Genomic DNA, 16,764 nt, shown 5'->3' with positions numbered 1-16,764 from the left:
CCTCTCTAGCTGTATTTCTGTTCTCTCTGTCTCTGTCTTTCCTCTCTCTGTCTCTGTTCATCTCTCCTCCCTCCTATTCTCTCCGGACCCCTCTGTGCCTCTCTCCCCATCCCTGTAGTCTCAGTCTCTGTCCCACTGCTCTGTCTGGGCGATGACCTCCAGCCCAGCGTTTCTTCTTCTCTTTGAACCAGTCTCCTTCCCCCATCTGTGCGCTCTTAGCTCCGTCTCGGTCTTCCTCTTGCCTTCATCTTCATGTCTGTGCATCTCAAAGTTCTCCTGTCTGGCAGGCCCTGTTGCTGCCTCAGCCACAGCCGCACCTGTAACCCATCTGGGTATCTCGGGGAGACTGTGTTTCACTGTTTCCATCTTCTGCTCTGTCCCTTCCTAGCGGGCAAGAGCATGCTCTTCCCCCAGCTTCTCAGCGAGGTTCAGCCTCTTTTCTGTTTATTTTTGTCTCTCTCTCTCTCCCTTTTCAAGTTTCATGTTCCAAATATTGATTGAGCAGCTGTTCCTTGCCAGGCACTGAAAGTATCACAGTGACCAAGGCAAAGAATGTGCCAGCTTTCAGGGAACATTCATTCTGGTGGAGAGGCAGACACCAGACCCAAAAAAGAAAAAAACAAACAAACAAACAAACAAACGGACAGACAAACGTGTGACCCTGGCTGCTGGGAGGGGCCATGGGGCCCAGGAGCATGTCTGCAGGTCAAGGCCAAGGGCAGGCACTCTTCCAGTAAGTGCCCCTGCGCGTTGCTGCTTCCGCCTGGCACTTTGCCTGACAATACCTGACCCCAAATAGAGACTCCAGGCCACTCTAGAAACCAGATTGGAGTGTTTAGCCCACTTGCTTACTCAACAGCATTCATTAGGTCCCAGGCTGGGGGGCAACAAAGGTAAAGAGAAAAATGTCGCTGCGCAGGTAGGACCACAGTCTAATGTAAGATGAATGTGTCACCTGTTGGAGTCAAAGAAACAGACAAGGAGTTGCTTTGGGCACTCAAAAGAGGCAGTGAGGCCCTCAATTTAGTCCTCTTCTCTCACCCTGCCTTGGACGGTGTTTGCCCTGCACACGGTTGAAAGCTACTTGAGCAGGCATGAAAGGTTTTTTGTTGTTGTTGTTTTTAAAAAGATTTTATTTATTTATTTGCGAGAGAGAGAGAGAGAGAGACAGTGACAGAGAGGGAGAGAGAGCAAGAGTGGGAAGGAGAGAGAGAGAGAAGCAAGGCTCCCTGCTGAGCAAGGAGCCTGATGCAGGGCTGGATCCCAGGATCCGGGGATCATGAGCTGAGTCAAAGGGAGAAGCTTAATCAACTGAGCCACCCAGGTGCCCCTGAAAATGGGGATTTTTTTAAAAAATAATAAAATTTAGGATTTTCAGCTTCTCTCTTAACTTATTTTTTAAAAAAGATTTTCTTTATTTATTCGACAGAGACCACAAGTAGGCAGAGAGGCAGGCAGAGAGAGGTGGGGGGAAGCAGGCTCCCCGCTGAGCAGGGAGCCCAACGTGAGGCTCTATCCCAGGACCCTGAGACCATGACCTGAGCCGAAAAAGGCAGAGGCTTAACCCACTGAGCCGAAGGCAGAGGCTTAACCCACTGAGCCACCCCTTTTTAAACTTTTTTTTAAAAAGATTTTATTTATTTGAGAGAGAGAGCGCGCACGCGCGCATGCATGAGTGGGGTGGAAGCAGCAGAGGGAGAAGCAGACTCCCCGCTGAGAAGGGAGCCCGATGTGGGACTCAATCCCAGGACTCCAAGATCATGACCTGAGCTGAAGGCAGATGCCTAACAGACTGGCTCAGTCTGTTAGGCATCTGCCTAGGCACCCAGGCCCCCTGGATTTTCAGCTTCTCTTGGAAAATCTCAGAAGATCTGACAGCACTAGGCTCAATCCCACATGGCCATGGAAAAGGAAAGGTAGCAACAAAGGCATGTGGCAGTTTTGAGTTTGCAATCCTGACAAGCAGGAGCTCCGTCACATACCATGTAGCATTTTCTCTCTTCCCTGCTCCAACCCGCCCCTGGCCCCCAAGGCCATCCACATCTCTCCCCTGTGCCTCAAGCCTCTTTCACCCTGGCAGGGTCAGGAGCCAGGCTGCCCTGCCTTCCCTGGGGTGGGGATCCCCTTGGGGATTCTCTGGAGACACCCAGTGCTCTCTCTCTCTCTCACTGTCGCTGCCACTGCCCAGGGCTCTGGGAGGAGGATGGCTGGCTTGCTGGGCAATCTATAGGAGGAGCTGTCATGTCCATGACCACCATGTTAGGAAAAAGAAAAGGGACAAGAGTGAGCTCCCTTTAGAACCAGAATTCACCAGGAGCCTTGGTCTTTCCACACAAGATGCCCCTTACTCTGTCCCTCGCCCACTTCTTCAAATGGCAGAGGGGAAGGCTAAGCCAGTAAAGCTGGGGGATACCGAGTGCTGCAGGAGGGAGTGGGAGGGGTCAGGGAGCATGGGTCAGACAAGTGACAGAGAATCTGAGCAAAAGGCAAAGGGCAGAAATACGTGTGACTTAGGAAGAGACACCGGAAGCTGAGGAGGAAGAGGTTCTTAGTCATTCTCTGCATAAATTTATTGAGTGCTTACTGTGGGCCAGGAAGTACGTTGGGGGCCAGAGACAGCAATGAAGCAGGGAGTCAGGGTCCGTTACTGAGCTCTGGTGACACCACTGACCCTGGTTAACACAGGGAACTGATGAACCCTTCAGGTACCACCCGGGACCCAGGACTTTCCACGATGGGCAGGGATTCAGTGAGGCAAGATCCCCTCCCTCTTCTCCAGCTGGGGAAGCAGCACAAGGATGAGCTCCTACACACTCCTCAAAATGTGTTCACACCTGATGGGCCCTGAATATGTGAACACATTGTGCACAGCCAAGTGCTTGTACAAGAGGAAGTACAGTGGTGCTGCCTACACACCGTGACCTGTCACCCTGCTTTGCATAAGCTGTCAGGGTATCTCAACACTTAGAAATTACCTTGAGGGGCTTTGGAGCCAAATCCTTTACTAAAATGTGGGGCATAAAAGAAAAATGGACAAGAGAACAACTTCTTAAGGTTTTTGCATAGAGAGGGTTTCGGAGAGAGAGAGAGGGGTGAACACAGGCCTGTTCTGGTCCGAGGTACCCAGAGTAGATGTCCGATTAGAGGATGGGGTTTGGGGGGTGGGGTAGTCTTTGTTCCCTGGGCTCTCTGGACGCCTCCTGAATCATAAACATAATGCTGTCGCTTGGTAAGTACCTACTAAGTGCCAAGTAGACCACTGTGCGGGGGCTTTGTGTCCATGTTCCCCTACCTCACGGTGAGGGTATGATCTCTATTTTACAGATAAGGAAACTGAGGCTCAAGATGTGCCTAACGGCACTGAGATGGTATTCGTGGTGGGGCCTCTAAGCTCTGCTTCTCTCACTGCCTCCTTGGCACACGGGGAGATGGAGCCTCATGCTGGGATGGGGCTGGGAGCTGCCAGGGGCCCTGGTCAGTCTCAGATCCACTCCAGGAGGCAGAGAATGACTAACTTTGAAGGTGGGCGTGCTGTCTGCAGAGACCCAGGGGCACAGGTAGTGGCTTTCTGTTGACAGATCTCCTCCCCGTGGCAGGCCGGCCATGGACAAGGCTGTACCCCCACCCCAGGACCCTCACCCCAGGGAGTTAGGGCACGGGTGGAAACAGGCTCACAGAGCTCACCTATTCACCCTGACCAACCCCCAACTGTGGGGGTGGGGTGCTGCAGCCTATGGAAAGCCAAGTCCTTCACTTTGGGGGTCCTGGGTTCCAAATCCTCACAATGTCACCATCCATATTGGGGAAAATGGGCTATGTCCCTTGGGTTGGGCCCTGGTAATTGGTACAGATAAGGCATCTCACCACCCCAAGAGCCCGTGAGAAGCCATTATATACTCCTTCAGAGGGAGGGGAGCCAGTGCTTAAATGGCCCCCGAAGTCCAATCCTGTGGAGAGGACCTCTCAGAGTTCTGTGACAGGAGCACCTCACCCTAGAGTGCCCACTGTTTGTCTGCACCAGCCCCCCTGCTCGGTTACGTATTCACTCAAACTCATGTAGGCTGACATGCAAGCTCATCAGAAACTCCACTGGGCTGGATGTATTCGTGCTGCTGCCTATGTACCCCCAATACCAGGTGGGTCCCCATTTCAGCATCCTTGGGCCCTGGGGCAGTATGACTCCCGCTCAGACTACATAGCCCAGGGCCAGGACAAGGAAGGCTGGAGCAGACATTCTTTTCACCAGGCCAATTCCAGGTACAAGTGGGAAAGGAGAAAGAACAAAATGGAGGGGAACCCACAGGGGCCTGCAACCATACCCATGGCCTTTAAGAGGGTAGGAGCCTTCCCCCAGAAGGGTTTGGAGGGAGCCAACCACCAAGGAATGACTAGATTCCTAGGCAAGAGTCCAGGAAGACTAGAAAGAAAGGGACCCCTGGCAATGTTCCTGAGGGAAGATCAGCCCCCTTCCTCACTCTGACCAAAAGCGCATGGCCAGGTATCACTTCCCGTTCCTTCCCGCCAGGAGCTTAAAGAATGGGGAGAGGGGAGGTGGAGACAGATGTCTGTGGCCCCTTGATGCCCATTGCCTCTGACCAGCTCATGGTCCCTTCCCCTCCCATAGCACTCCTCTCAGGGTTGGGGTGACCGGAGATTTGCTCCCTTGGTCAAGTATCCATCAGCCAACATGACTCTATTAAGTAGAGCTCAACTCCCTCTCTGAGGAAGCTCTTGGCTCTGGGAAATGGAGACCATGCCTGGCCTTTTGCTTCCCTTCCCCAGTCTGTTGCTGCCCTGCTCCCGAGGCCCAGTGGGCCCTGGAGCTGAAGCTCTGAATGGAATGTTCTGGTCTGGAGGGCCTTGGATTCTCTGATGACTTTAGGAGCATAGGACTACCAGGTCTAACCTTGAGCAAGTGACTATACCCTCTGGGCCTCAAGTTTTCCAGCTACAAAAAGGGATAGTATCTAACTCCTTGGGTTGTTATTCATTCAAGGATGTTATCATTCAAGGATGATAATAGAAAAATATGTAACCCATCAACTCCCTACAGGCAGAGCAGAATGACTGGCCCCTGACAAGGAGGTGGGGGAACAGGTACCTGGCCCATCAGTACGGCTCCACATGCTGTTGGCCCTAGAATATTTTCCCCCCTGAACCCTAGTTTCTCAAGACCTGTTTCTTCCCACAGAGTGCTCATGTCCTGCAAGCGGGTGGGTGGGAGAGATAGGCAGCAGCTCCCTTTGGCTGGGCCTGGGCGCACCTGGGGACAGCATGAGCCCTGACTGTACAACCTTCATTCATTTTCCCAGTGGGAAGGGCCTTTGCTAATTCTTGCTAATTAGCATCTCCCCAAACAGCCTCTGGGCCTCAAGTTTCCCAGTTATAAAATAGGGATAGTATCTGGTTCCTGGGTTGTTATCACGATTCAAGGATAATGGTAGGAAAATATGTAACCCACCAACTCCCTACGGTCAGGGCAGAATGAGGTCTCAAACGTTTGGGGGGGGGGGCACCAGAATCACCAGGTGGGGCTCAGCCAAACGTGGACTGCCCGCTCCATCTAGGCCAGAGGCAACACCTAGTGTTCACATCTCCAACAAGTGGTCACTGGGCTGCACGTGGAGGACGGCTCTGACTACTAAAACCAGTGCTCCCTCTGCAGCACGCCGCACCTGGTCCTGGGGAGCAACACATCCATGAACATGACAGAAGTGCAACAAGTGCCTGTTGCTGTAAGAAAACGTGCTTGACTTTAACTCTGCCTTTCCCAAATTTGATCATTTTCTTTTTCTTTCAAGTCCTGTGCCCAATGTGGCTTGAACTCACAACTCCAAGATCCAGAGTCACATGTTCTACTGACTGAGCCAGCCAGGTGCCCCTGACCGTGATTTCTTAAATTAGAATAATTAGCATCTTACAGAGCTAGTGTTCTGAGGAATGGTTTGGGAAATGTTGATCTAGTTCTCTCTTTTTAAAAAATATTTATTTTAAACATATGTTCTTTTGCTTTTTAGTGTTTGAGTGGACTGGACGGAAGCCCAGGAAGATGAGGTGTGCACGAGGTGCTCAACGGTTCATGCAGAGCTCAGACTTAGGCCTGGGTCTGCCCCTTCCTGTTCTCCACAAGTTCCCCTCACTGCGTTCTGCCTCTGTCTCTTTGAACCTGAGACTCTCTTGGTGTCACCCTGTGACCTGAGCTCAGGAGGAACCCTCAGGGTGGTTGAGCCAGGGGTGGAAACCTGAGTAGGGGATACAAGGGGTCAGGATTCGTGGTGTGGCTGGGCTGGACAGCAGAGGAGGGGTGGTCCCCACTTTTAAGATATCTGCACAAGCCCAGTTTGGGGGTGAGGTGGGGCAGTGAGGTCTTTTCCTGACCAGTGCAGCTCCTAAGATGGCAGTCACCCAGGGAGACGGGCAGTGACCGGGTAGGACTGGGGCTGGTCAGCAGCAGAAAATCTTGTCTTGCCTTTTCTTCTCAAGCTCAAAACAGGCACGTGTAGCCATTAACTGAAAATGCTAGCAGGGTCATCCCTTCCCAGGAGGAAAAATGGGATTTATTGCTTTATAAAAAGGAGTCTGGTAAAACTTAAAAGACCCAAAAGTATAAACCTAAAAATCAACCCACCCTGCTGAGCACTCCCAGGAAGTCTCAGACCCATTTCTGGGGGCAGTCAGGCAGGTGGCTGGAGAGCCAGGCCAGCCTGGAAGAGAGCCACCTCTCTCAAGTAAACAGCTACGGGGCCCTGGAGGAGCCTGCCGGCAGGGGGCACTATAACCCCACGGCCTCAAACAAGCTCCAGGCCCAGAGCAAGGCAGCCTCGGGACCCTGGGCCTGTGGCAGGCCTGGGCTGCCTGTCCCACGGCTCTGGGAGGTTAAGGGCAGACACCCAGAACCCCCACCTCAGAACCACCCCACATACACACCTCTCACAAATCCCACAAGTACACATACCCCGAAGCCCTTCACAACCCCATCTCCCCAGTCAGGCCTGGCCCTCCATGTCTGTCAGCAATAGCCTGACTTCCACCCCCATAAAAACAGCTGTGTGTGTTGGGGGTGCCCCGTTGGTGCTGTTTTAATTCCCTTCAGGTCACAGGCTGGATGGAGGGTGGCAGCGGAAACACTCCTCGCCCTGAGGGAGGAGGTGAGGGACTGCTCATTAGCCTTGTCCTTGGCTCCTGAGCGATGCCTGACTATCCAGCCCTCCATCCCCTCCCCAGGCTTTCAGCCGGCGGGGGGGCTTCTCCACAGGCCTAGAACAGGAGGACAGGTCATGGACAGGCCACAGGGGGCTGGAATTACAAAGGAGTTAGCACCAACAACAGGAAGCGGGTCCTTCCTTCCTCAGGCAGCCTCCGACTGGCCGAGGGAGGAGGCCGAGGGGCAGGCGAGGGGGTGCAGACGGTGAGAGCCTTTGTCCTTGGGCAGGTGTGGCCAGTGGGCATGCGGCCGAGAGGCAGGTGGCAGGCAGTAGATGGCAGACCCCACTGCTTTGGCAAGAGGCAGAATCCAGACACATGAGGGAGAGAGCCTGTCTGCTGGGGCTCCTTCTTGCTCCCCCTGCAGGCCCCACTGAGCCTCAAAGCCCAAGGGCCCCTCTAGGATGGCAGAGCAAAGCCCACAGCAGCCCTTGCTTCCGGCACTAGGAAAATCACACATCCGGGCCCTCTCCCGTCCTTCCGCTGCAGAGCTCCAAGGCAGGACTGGGGCCCTGGGAGGGAGCGTGGACTCCAAAATGTGAAGGCAAGGATCCTGAGGGTGCAAGGAGGTCCTCTGGGATGGGGAGGAGGACACTGGTGAGTCACTGAAGCAAGGGCAGGAGACCATAGTTCTGAGGTGGTGGGTGCTACACGAAAGCCTCCCGGTTGGAGGAGCCGTTCAGCTTGAGGAAAAGCTTGTCATCCTCCCTCTTCTGCTGTAGCTGCCTCTCCAGCTGGCGCCGGTAGCAGATGAGGTAGAGGGGGAGGCAGAACCCCAGCATGCTCAGGACAAGCAGCCCCACATTCACCTGGAGAAGCAGAAATGAGAGCTGCCATCACGCGAGCCCGGAGCTGCAGTCTTTTGCGGGGCCTGGCTCAAGACCCTTCCCCACACTCCTGTTTGGAAAAGGCGAGGTCACAGGAGAAGAAAGGAAAAACTGAAACTGGAAGGTTCAAGCGGTCCAAGGGCCCGTCGTTCCACATTCCAGCGTCCGAGTTTCCCAGTGTCCACAGCCGCTAGGAAGCCCTCAGGGCCCAGGCCCCCACCTCTGACCTACTGATGTGAACATCCAGGGGTGGGACCAGGACTGGGGCAGGCTCACAGTACCTGGTAAGGAATTACAACCTTCGGCGGGAGGGCTACCCCAACATCAGGTCCAGAAAGGATACTTTTCTCCTCCTGCCCAACCCCCAGTCTCTAGGGGACCCTGAATCAATCCTAACCAAAGCTCCAACCTGTCTACTGCTGGGGCTCCAGAAGCTGCTAAGGGATGCCTCCTAGCTCTGAGTCTGCAGAGTGGGGCAGATGCCCACACCTCACTGCCCCAGACCCTTCTTACCCAGAGAGGGTCTCCTTGGAGGGGACCCATCATGGCCAGAAACAGGGGCTGCTGCAGGAGGGCGAAGAGTGCACTGACCAGCGACTGCAGTCCCGTGAGGCTGCCGAACTGGGTGGAGGGGTACCTGCCGGGACAACAGAGGACCTGTCACCACAGGTGCCACTCTCAGGCTTTCCAAATGCCCCTCAGCCCCAGCCTGGCCCCGGGTGTCCTGGGGCCTCCAGGTAGCACGTCAGGTGCCAGAGCAGAGGCGGGAGCCACCTGAGAGAACGGTGGGGTGCCTGCTTGCGATTCGTTTCTGCTAAGCAGATCTGCGACTGTCAATTTCGCTTTCAGACCAGTGAGGGCCCAGATTCTGGAGGATCCCACCCAACCCATGTATGCCCCAGGTCCACGGGGGTGCTGGACGAGCTGAGTGGGATGAGTGGTGCCTGAAGAAGTCTGCAGCTTGGAAACCGGGCCGAGGGAACAGGTCGGAGGGCGGCCCTGGCTCGGCTATGCCCTCATCTAGAGGAGCGTTGTGTAATCCCGGAAACTCGGCATCACACTCTTGGTGGACTTGCACATTCTGCCTGGGCAGTGGCAACTTCCTCCTGGCACTGGGTGCAGACCTGGAATGACCCCCGTGGGATGCCGAATTCTGACAAAATCTCAGCGGACATCAGGCTTTGCAGCCCCAGAGGCGGAAAGGGACTCCCAGTGGGGAACCAAAGGGTCTTCAAGCAGAGACACACAGCACATGGTGCTTGAGTTCTATTTTTTTTTCTTTTAAGATTTTATTTTTAAATAATCTCTGCACCCAACGTGGGGCTCGAACTCAACCTTGAGGTTAAGAGTTGCATGCTCCACCGACTGAGCCAGCCAGGCGCTACCCCGAGTTCCACATTGAGCCAAACCCCAGCCGAAGGGGCAAAGATAGCTGTGGTGGTTCCCTCTGTACATGTGGCCTCTTGGAAAAGGAGGCAGGTTTCATTTTAGCCCAGGCCTGAGAAGGCTGTGGGCAGAACCAGGCCCTTTCAGACTCAGGGTGAGAGCAGTCTACCACACTATGGGCTCAGTTACCCGTATCACTGCCCCTCCTGGGGGTCATCAGAACATCAATGCTCAGCTCTGGGCAGCCAGAGCCCACCCCTGCCCTTCCTGTGAGCAGCCAGGGGCAGTCCCAGGACGCGGCCGAGTGGCAGCCCGGAGGCAGTAATGAGCACTGACCCTGGCTTGAGGAACTGACTTCGTGCTAGATGCCAAGGCTTGTGGGCACCCAGCTGTCCCTGCCCGCTGACCCACCTCCCGTCAGGTGTGACGGTCCCTTGACACAGCCAACAAAAATCTGGTGCCCATCCCTGATACGAGATGGCAGGCTGGCCCCTTCAGGACCTCCGTCCCACCACGAACCTCCCCCTAGGCCATTCCCCTGCCCTCAGCGCCAGGCCACCCATACCACCCGGCACTTACACGGCAGCATACAGGCCCCCAACAGCAGAGTGGATGAATCCTCGCACAATCGTGTGTAAGATAAAGGAGAGGATCTGCGGGAGGGAGAGCAGAGTGTGAGGGTCCTCAGAGTTCCTGGGGTCCTGAGCAGTGGGAGCACTGGCAACCCAGTGTGGGCTCGCACCAGATCTCTAGGGCCCATTCCGGAATTTTCAGGAATTTTGTGAGCCAGCTATTAAAGACAGTCATGACTAAAAATTAAATTTGTAAACTTACAATTACAATTAAGTTATATTCAAGAACATTAACAGATATTCAAAACTCTTCATTCCTTGATTACTTTACTACATTTTACTATTATCTGTGCTCGGGAGCTTTTTACTTCTCCTACAGTATTGGCGGGAGTACTGCATGATGGCGTGTCCCCATGAATCTCTGTCCCATTCCTCCATGATCAGTGACTTCATGCTGGTTGAAATCAGCCACGATGGAAGCATTTACACCATGGAAATTGGCAAACACTGAGTAAAGGCCCCTCCCACCTCCACCAAGAATGTTCTATATGTTATAGACACAGCACTACACAGGAGGTCATTAATCGTGACTTGATCTCCTGTCTTTGCTGACCTGAGGCTTGTGCCCAGAGATCTCTGTGCCTGGTCACCCAGGTTCCATAGGCAGTTAGTTTTCCTTCTCCCCTCCTGAGGAAAGCTCAACTTCTCCAAAAGGCCACCACTGGCAGGTTGAGCAAAGGTCTGAGAAGCACTTGTAGATGATTCCCAAGGATCATGAGAGCTGGCCATTTGGCCACCAGGACCCTTTGTTTGTCCTTTGCACACAGTCCTGCCAACCTGCTTAGCAGCCAGGAACTGTTCCCCAAATGTGGGAGGTGGAGGGGGCACTGCTCTCTATAGTGTCGAAAGAGGGCTGTGCCCGACTGTGCATGCGCGCACTTGCGAAGGCTCCCCCTTCCCACTTCAAATGTCTGATTGCCTCTTCAGAACTTCTCTTTCAACGAGAACTAAGTAAAACAAAAAGCAGGTGACTAACCCTACTGAGCATGGCCCCCTGACCGGCCAGCCTTGCAGAGAGGGCAGCTCTCTACCAGGAAGCTGGGAGGGCACCAGGGACGCAACGATGCTCTTCCCAAGCCTTCAATGGTTTACTGTGGTCTGCACAGACAGTGTCGGCATGGATACAGACTCGTATCACGGAATACCCATGGGTGGTGCACACCTGGGTGTTCAATGCACTTCAGCACATGGCCCCTTGTCAAAAAGAAGAGACTCTCACTTTCCTTCTGGACCTGGCCCAAGATACTATCTGGACTGGGTTAACCCATGTGGCAGCAACGCTGTCACTTATGACCCCTTGAAGTTCATAAACTTGGGGATTGGCTCTAGAACACTTTCACGGATCCAAGGGTAGAGCTGGGCAGGTGACAAATATCTACTTTGCTCCCAATCTCTGCCAAAAGTCCGGTTTCAAAAGCATCAGAAATCTTACGGAAAGGAATTAAGCTTTTGAACCCGGATGCCAAGTGATCATCACTGTCTTTCCCACTCTCTGCAACACCAACACCCTGCAGACATTCTTATACCAGAGAAGCAGATGGTCCCACCAAAGCCATAGATTGGCCAGACCTCTTTGTCATGCAAAACCAAGCAGCCATACGACTGCCCCATGTAGTTCTAGGGAATGGTATGATGGTGGTGTTCATGGCATGCAAGATCCCAAAAGGCCATGAAGCATGATATGCCCTCATAGAAAAGAGTTTTCGGTGAAAGGCAATCCCAGTTTCATTTAGAGCTCACCCCCAGCATCAAGCACAGAGCCCGGCAGGTAAGAAACCCTTGGTAAATAACAGTGGGCTGGTTGATTGCTTGGTTGGATTACATGAATGAAAGTCACCACTGTCTTTGTGGATGGCTTCCATGACTCATCGTGTACCTTTAAGTCTCACCGTTTCATACCCCACCTGGCCTCTCTTTTGCCCACACCCACCTGTAGAGGCAGGTTGGGAATGAGGCAAGTCACCCCAAAGCCCACGAGCAGCAGGTTTGTGAAGGCGAAGGCCCGCATGGCGTTGGTGACTTTTTGGATCTGCCGGTCTCGTTTCTTCTTCGTCTCGCCTCTGTGGAGACAAGAGCACATGCTGGAGTTGAGGGGTCCCTGGAGGAGGGTGGGCTCTCCTAGGAAGTCAGGCTTCAGGAGTCACGGTCTGTGGACAACGCAAGACTCCGAGACTAATGCAAGCATGTCCGAGGGACTGCCAGGGCTAGACCGGCACTCGGAACACTCCCATTGCACACTCTTGACTGAGCGTGCACCTCAGTGGAGAGGTCGGCTATGAGAACGTAGCTACCAACACACCACACTGCCTCAGTGAACGCCGAGCACGAATGATGGCGAGGCAAAGAGCGGAGTGTGCCCAAGTCAGGATGTGGCAAAGCCTCATTTCCCCCACATGAACTGGCTCCAACTTCACCCAAATCCTGCAGGAAGCGCATGATAAGCCAGATAATAAGTCAAATAAGGGAGGGAGTGGATTTCCCCTTTGGGGGCAGGAGGAGGTGAAGGAGAAACAAATATGCAGCAGATGGAACCGGAATGGGCACAAACAGTCTCTTGGCTCTAGGACCTGACCTAGATAACAGAGCATTCTCTGTAATTATTTCCTTGTGAATTCACCATTACCGATTCCAGGCCCACCGCCCACACAGATACCCCACGGACAACTGTTCAACATCCAAGGATGAATGCCAAGTGCTGGAAACCTACGGAGTGTCCCGGGCCCACCGCTTCCTCACTATGTGACCCCCAGCAAACTCCTCAAACTCCTCACTTCAGTTCCCACATTTGTAAAATGGGTATAACCTTAGCACACACCTCATAGAGGTGTTGTGAGGCTTAACTGAGATGCTGTGTTAAGTGTTTGGCCCAGGGCCTACAGCAATCAACAGCTGCTTATTATGTTAAGGTGGAGTCGTGGAAGATGGCACTTAACTCATTCTCTGATCTTGGAGCCCAACCCTTACAAAAGCGGGGCTCAGTACCTTGCTGAACCCTGACAATGATGCACAGATCCAGGAACGCGCACTGCGGGTAGAGCAACGTACCCCTCCCATGGAGGGAACCAACCTTGAGCTCGACCGCGTTAGCATCGCTCGGCCATGATGCCGCTCATCTGAGTGCAGGCCTCACAGCAGAATGGCCGGACACCCAATGTCTGCACACAGACCTTCCTCCGCTTCCTCCCCTTCTTTCGTCCAGCCCAGGGACATCCTAACTTTCGAGGACCAAAGAATCTCCATAACGAAGTGATACACTTAAATGCGGGCTGAGCCCTGAGAGCGAGAGTGCCTTAAAGCCCTGACGAGCAGCTCTGGGCACGAACCGCTCTCGCCTCTCCTGCTTACTTCAAAAGCTAAGCCACCCACCCTGTCCCTGCCTCACAGCAGACTCGGGGGGCCAGGAACTGGGGCCCAGACCCTGTTTACGCACTGGTTGGCGTCTTTCTCCTCAGGCTCCTCTGAGGCATCTTCACACTCCTTCAGCCTCCAGTCCATGATGTAGCCAATGACAGGGGCTGTCAGCAGGCAGAGCAGCTGGAGGACACCAAAGATGGACGTGTAGAGGCCAACTGGGGAGGAAAATGGGCTGTGTCAATGCGGGGGGTCCAATGAAGCCCGGAGCAGGAGCCGGGCAGAGTCTGAGACTTCACAGACCCTCCTGGGGTCTTCCACAGACCGCCCCCTGGGTCACTGTGGGCCTAGACACTTTAAACTCTGAAATCAAAGCTGGAGCAAGAGGCCGGCACCCCATTCCCTTCTCCACATCTTCTGCTTATTTCCAAGAAATGGCTGATGAAATCCAGTATGTCACAATGACTTCCCCGAGAAGCTCCAAGAAGCGTCTATGACTTGGGAACCACAAAATTACCAATGCTTGGGACTGAGGCTTCATGTGTGACTAGCTGTTAGTTTTCTGCCTCTAGAAATATACCGGGAAGGCTCACTCATTGGAGCTCTGATGTAAGGGCTCCAATCTTCAAAGAGCCTTCAAACTATGACGGGGATTTTTTTTCAGGCAAACAGAAGCTGAGTTGATTGCCCCTTCCCCCACCCACAGTCCTGGCCAAGAGGGATGTTTTTTGGTAAAACAAAGACTGTCTGGAGGAGATGTTGCAGTGTTCTCTGACAATCCCGCTGCTTACCAGTGGCCATCACTGCATCAAGAAAGCAAAAGTAAAGCAGAAAAGAGAGAGGTTAGGAGCAAAAATCTCAAAGGTTGTTATAGGGAAATGTTGGGGGTGGGGGTGGAAGCAGGCTAGCTCTGGGCCCAGCACACATGCCACTTCCCACCAAGATCTGACTCTCAGAGCGCCTGGGGCAGGGCGGCGGGGGGGCAGGGTGGGGGAGGGGGGCGGGGGGTGTGTGGGGAGGGAAGCCGCGCCTGACCAGGCTTCTGCGAATGGAGGCGGGTAAGCCCCAGCACAGGCATCAGCTGGGGGCTTCCTGTCTGCTGAGGCCTCAGTCACGTGCAGCCGGGGCCTCGTCACAGGCAGGCTGGTGAATCAGGCCCATGGTGCCTACGGAGCAGCAGGATGGGGAAGTGGTGTGCGAGCCAAAGGCTCAGCAAACCCGGCCCCTCAGGAACCCTGCTCTGTCAGTCTGGACTCTCTGAGAGAGGGAGGGGAGGGCTGCGGAGGGGCAATGCAACTGCCCTGACCCCGACAATGTCTGACACCACAGGCCTCCCTTGGAGACCCTGCATTCCACCAGCTCCCTGGTCCTAAGGCAGTCCCTCGGGGGAACAGCCGGCTGGGGGGGTGTCGGGGGCAGGGCAGGAGCTCACAGGAGCAGAACGGGGAAAACCAACGCCCTATCAGCTACAGATTGAATTTCCTGGCCCAACTTTCTCTACTTCTTGAAATTGACTTTTTTTTTTTTTCTTTAATTGACTTTCTGAATGTGGGAAACAGCTGGAAAAAAATCTCTCTTCGGCAGCAAAGGTTTCTTAGAGAACTAGAGTAAAAGTCCGCGACTCAGCGGCAGGGAAATCTGCCTTCCCCAAGCCAGCGCAGGCCCTTCCTTGCACACTCCAGAGGCTTCGCGTCTCCGGGCCTGACTTTGTAACAGAGGCTGTTTAGACATGATCCATCAACTTTCCCCAAAGCGCGGCCCACAGAGTTTAATGAGTGTTACACAGTAAAAATGTTCTGTGGTAGAAATTTGGGGACACATCATCAGATAAAGCTAAAGAGCTCACTCTTTCCTCTGGGGCTGTCTTAGGGCCTTTACTGTGTCAGAGCTCATTACGAAATTTTCCAAAGGCACATGACAGCCCGTGCTTCTCCACTTTGCTTGGTCGCAGGACGCCCCTTTCCACAGTGGAACCAATGTTGTCTGGGTCCCTTCATCACCCTTCCCTTTTGTTAAAGCTCGATTTCTCGCCCCCTTTAAAAACTGTATTTGACTCCTTGCGATGTCTAGTGTAACCTCCCCTAGGGAAAAACAATTAAACCAACAAACAGTTGCACACCAATGGGGCTGCCAATAAAAAGGATTTACTGACTGTTTGTCCCGCTTGGGGATGACTAAAGCTGACTCAGCTCAGGCCCTGAGGAAGTACTGATTCTCTTTGTGGAATCCAAACCTCTAATCAGCTGGAGACCTTGTGTACTGTTTTAGAAAAGTGGCCATGCAGTATCACCTCTGTTTACCAAATTTAACAAGCCTGAACGGGATCACCCACACCGGGAAGCCTCCGGCCCGCCCTGCCCACCCAGTTCAGGGGGCAGTTCCGGGGGCGGGCGGGGGGCGGGGGGCGGTGCTGCCCCTGGGCACATGGCTTCTCCACAAGCCTGGCCTCTGGGTTCCCCAGGCGGGGAGGTGCTGGGCTTTGGGTCAGCCTGCCCGTCAGCTGAAGTACCCCCCCATCCCGCACACTGTTTTCGTTGGCGAACACATAAGTCACTGGTGCCCCTGAGGCAATGGAAAACATGCACCCCACACCCTGAACACATGTATTATTTCCATCTCCCTCTCTGCTCCCTGCCCAAACCCGGACATTCTAATGGCAACGGGAGAGAAGCAGTGGGGCTGGCCGTGGAGAAGCCTTCTCAGCCTGCTGTTTCCGGTCCAGCCCGGCCTAGCACCTCGTAGGCGGTGGGCCTCCCCTCTGGCGAGAGAGGGTCCCCACTGCTCACCAGGTGCCCTCCTGGGGGACCGGGGACCGGGGGCCGCCTACCTACGTCCTGGTCGCCGCTGACCAGGAACTTGAGGATGTTGTTCATGGCGCCCATGTAGAAGATGAGCCGCAGCTGCGTGATGCACATGGTGAGGAGGCTGAGCAGCAGGATGGGGCTGAACACGCTGTGCATGAAGGAGGGCGCCGCTGTGGGGGAGAGCGGCGGTGCTCAGGGGGGCCGCGGCCCGCAGCCCTGGGGCCACAGCCCACCCACAGTCCGGGGGCTCAGTGGGCCGTATAGGGAGGCCTGGTTGGCCTCCCAGATCGCCCCGTGCTGGATGCAGGGATGGGCCTGCGTGAGGTGCAATGCGTGGGCCCTGGACTTGGGCCACCCGGGTGTGGGAGCTGAGCTGGATGAGCTCCTCACCCATTTGGGGCCTCAGTGTGCTCATCTGTAAACCCAGGTGCAGGGAGCCGCCTGCCCTTTGGGGAAGCAGTGGCAGTTGCCTGGGACAGCACCCACAGAGCCCTCGGTGGCTGCTGGCCCCGGCGAAGGGGGCTGGGGCTTCCTGGTCGGACTGGCTGTCTCCTCCCCAGC

General features: G+C 54.5%; 1 protein-coding gene across 4 annotated transcripts in view; it reads right to left on the bottom strand.

Annotated features, from left to right (window-relative positions):
* Positions 1 to 6,535: 6,535 nt before the first annotated feature.
* The window catches only part of SLC43A2 (solute carrier family 43 member 2), a 39,156-nt gene continuing 28,927 nt past the window's right edge, over positions 6,536 to 16,764 (bottom strand). For 2 of the 4 annotated variants that reach the window (XM_032846736.1, XM_032846737.1), the window contains exons 9-15: positions 16,227 to 16,373; positions 14,191 to 14,202; positions 13,479 to 13,617; positions 11,979 to 12,108; positions 9,996 to 10,069; positions 8,544 to 8,667; positions 6,536 to 8,012 (exon numbers count right to left, since the gene is read on the bottom strand). In XM_032846736.1, coding sequence (XP_032702627.1) covers positions 7,851 to 8,012; positions 8,544 to 8,667; positions 9,996 to 10,069; positions 11,979 to 12,108; positions 13,479 to 13,617; positions 14,191 to 14,202; positions 16,227 to 16,373 — 788 coding nt within the window. In that variant the 3' untranslated portion in view covers positions 6,536 to 7,850. The remainder of the gene's footprint in view (positions 8,013 to 8,543; positions 8,668 to 9,995; positions 10,070 to 11,978; positions 12,109 to 13,478; positions 13,618 to 14,190; positions 14,203 to 16,226; positions 16,374 to 16,764) is intronic. The other 2 variants (XM_032846739.1, XM_032846740.1) reach the window with 2 other exon arrangements.

The sequence above is a fragment of the Lontra canadensis genome, unplaced genomic scaffold (genome assembly GCF_010015895.1).
Source record: "Lontra canadensis isolate GAN:19392208 unplaced genomic scaffold, GSC_riverotter_1.0 scaffold180, whole genome shotgun sequence".
Lineage (NCBI taxonomy): Eukaryota > Metazoa > Chordata > Mammalia > Carnivora > Mustelidae > Lontra > Lontra canadensis.
This window is presented reverse-complemented; position numbering and strand designations above follow the sequence as displayed.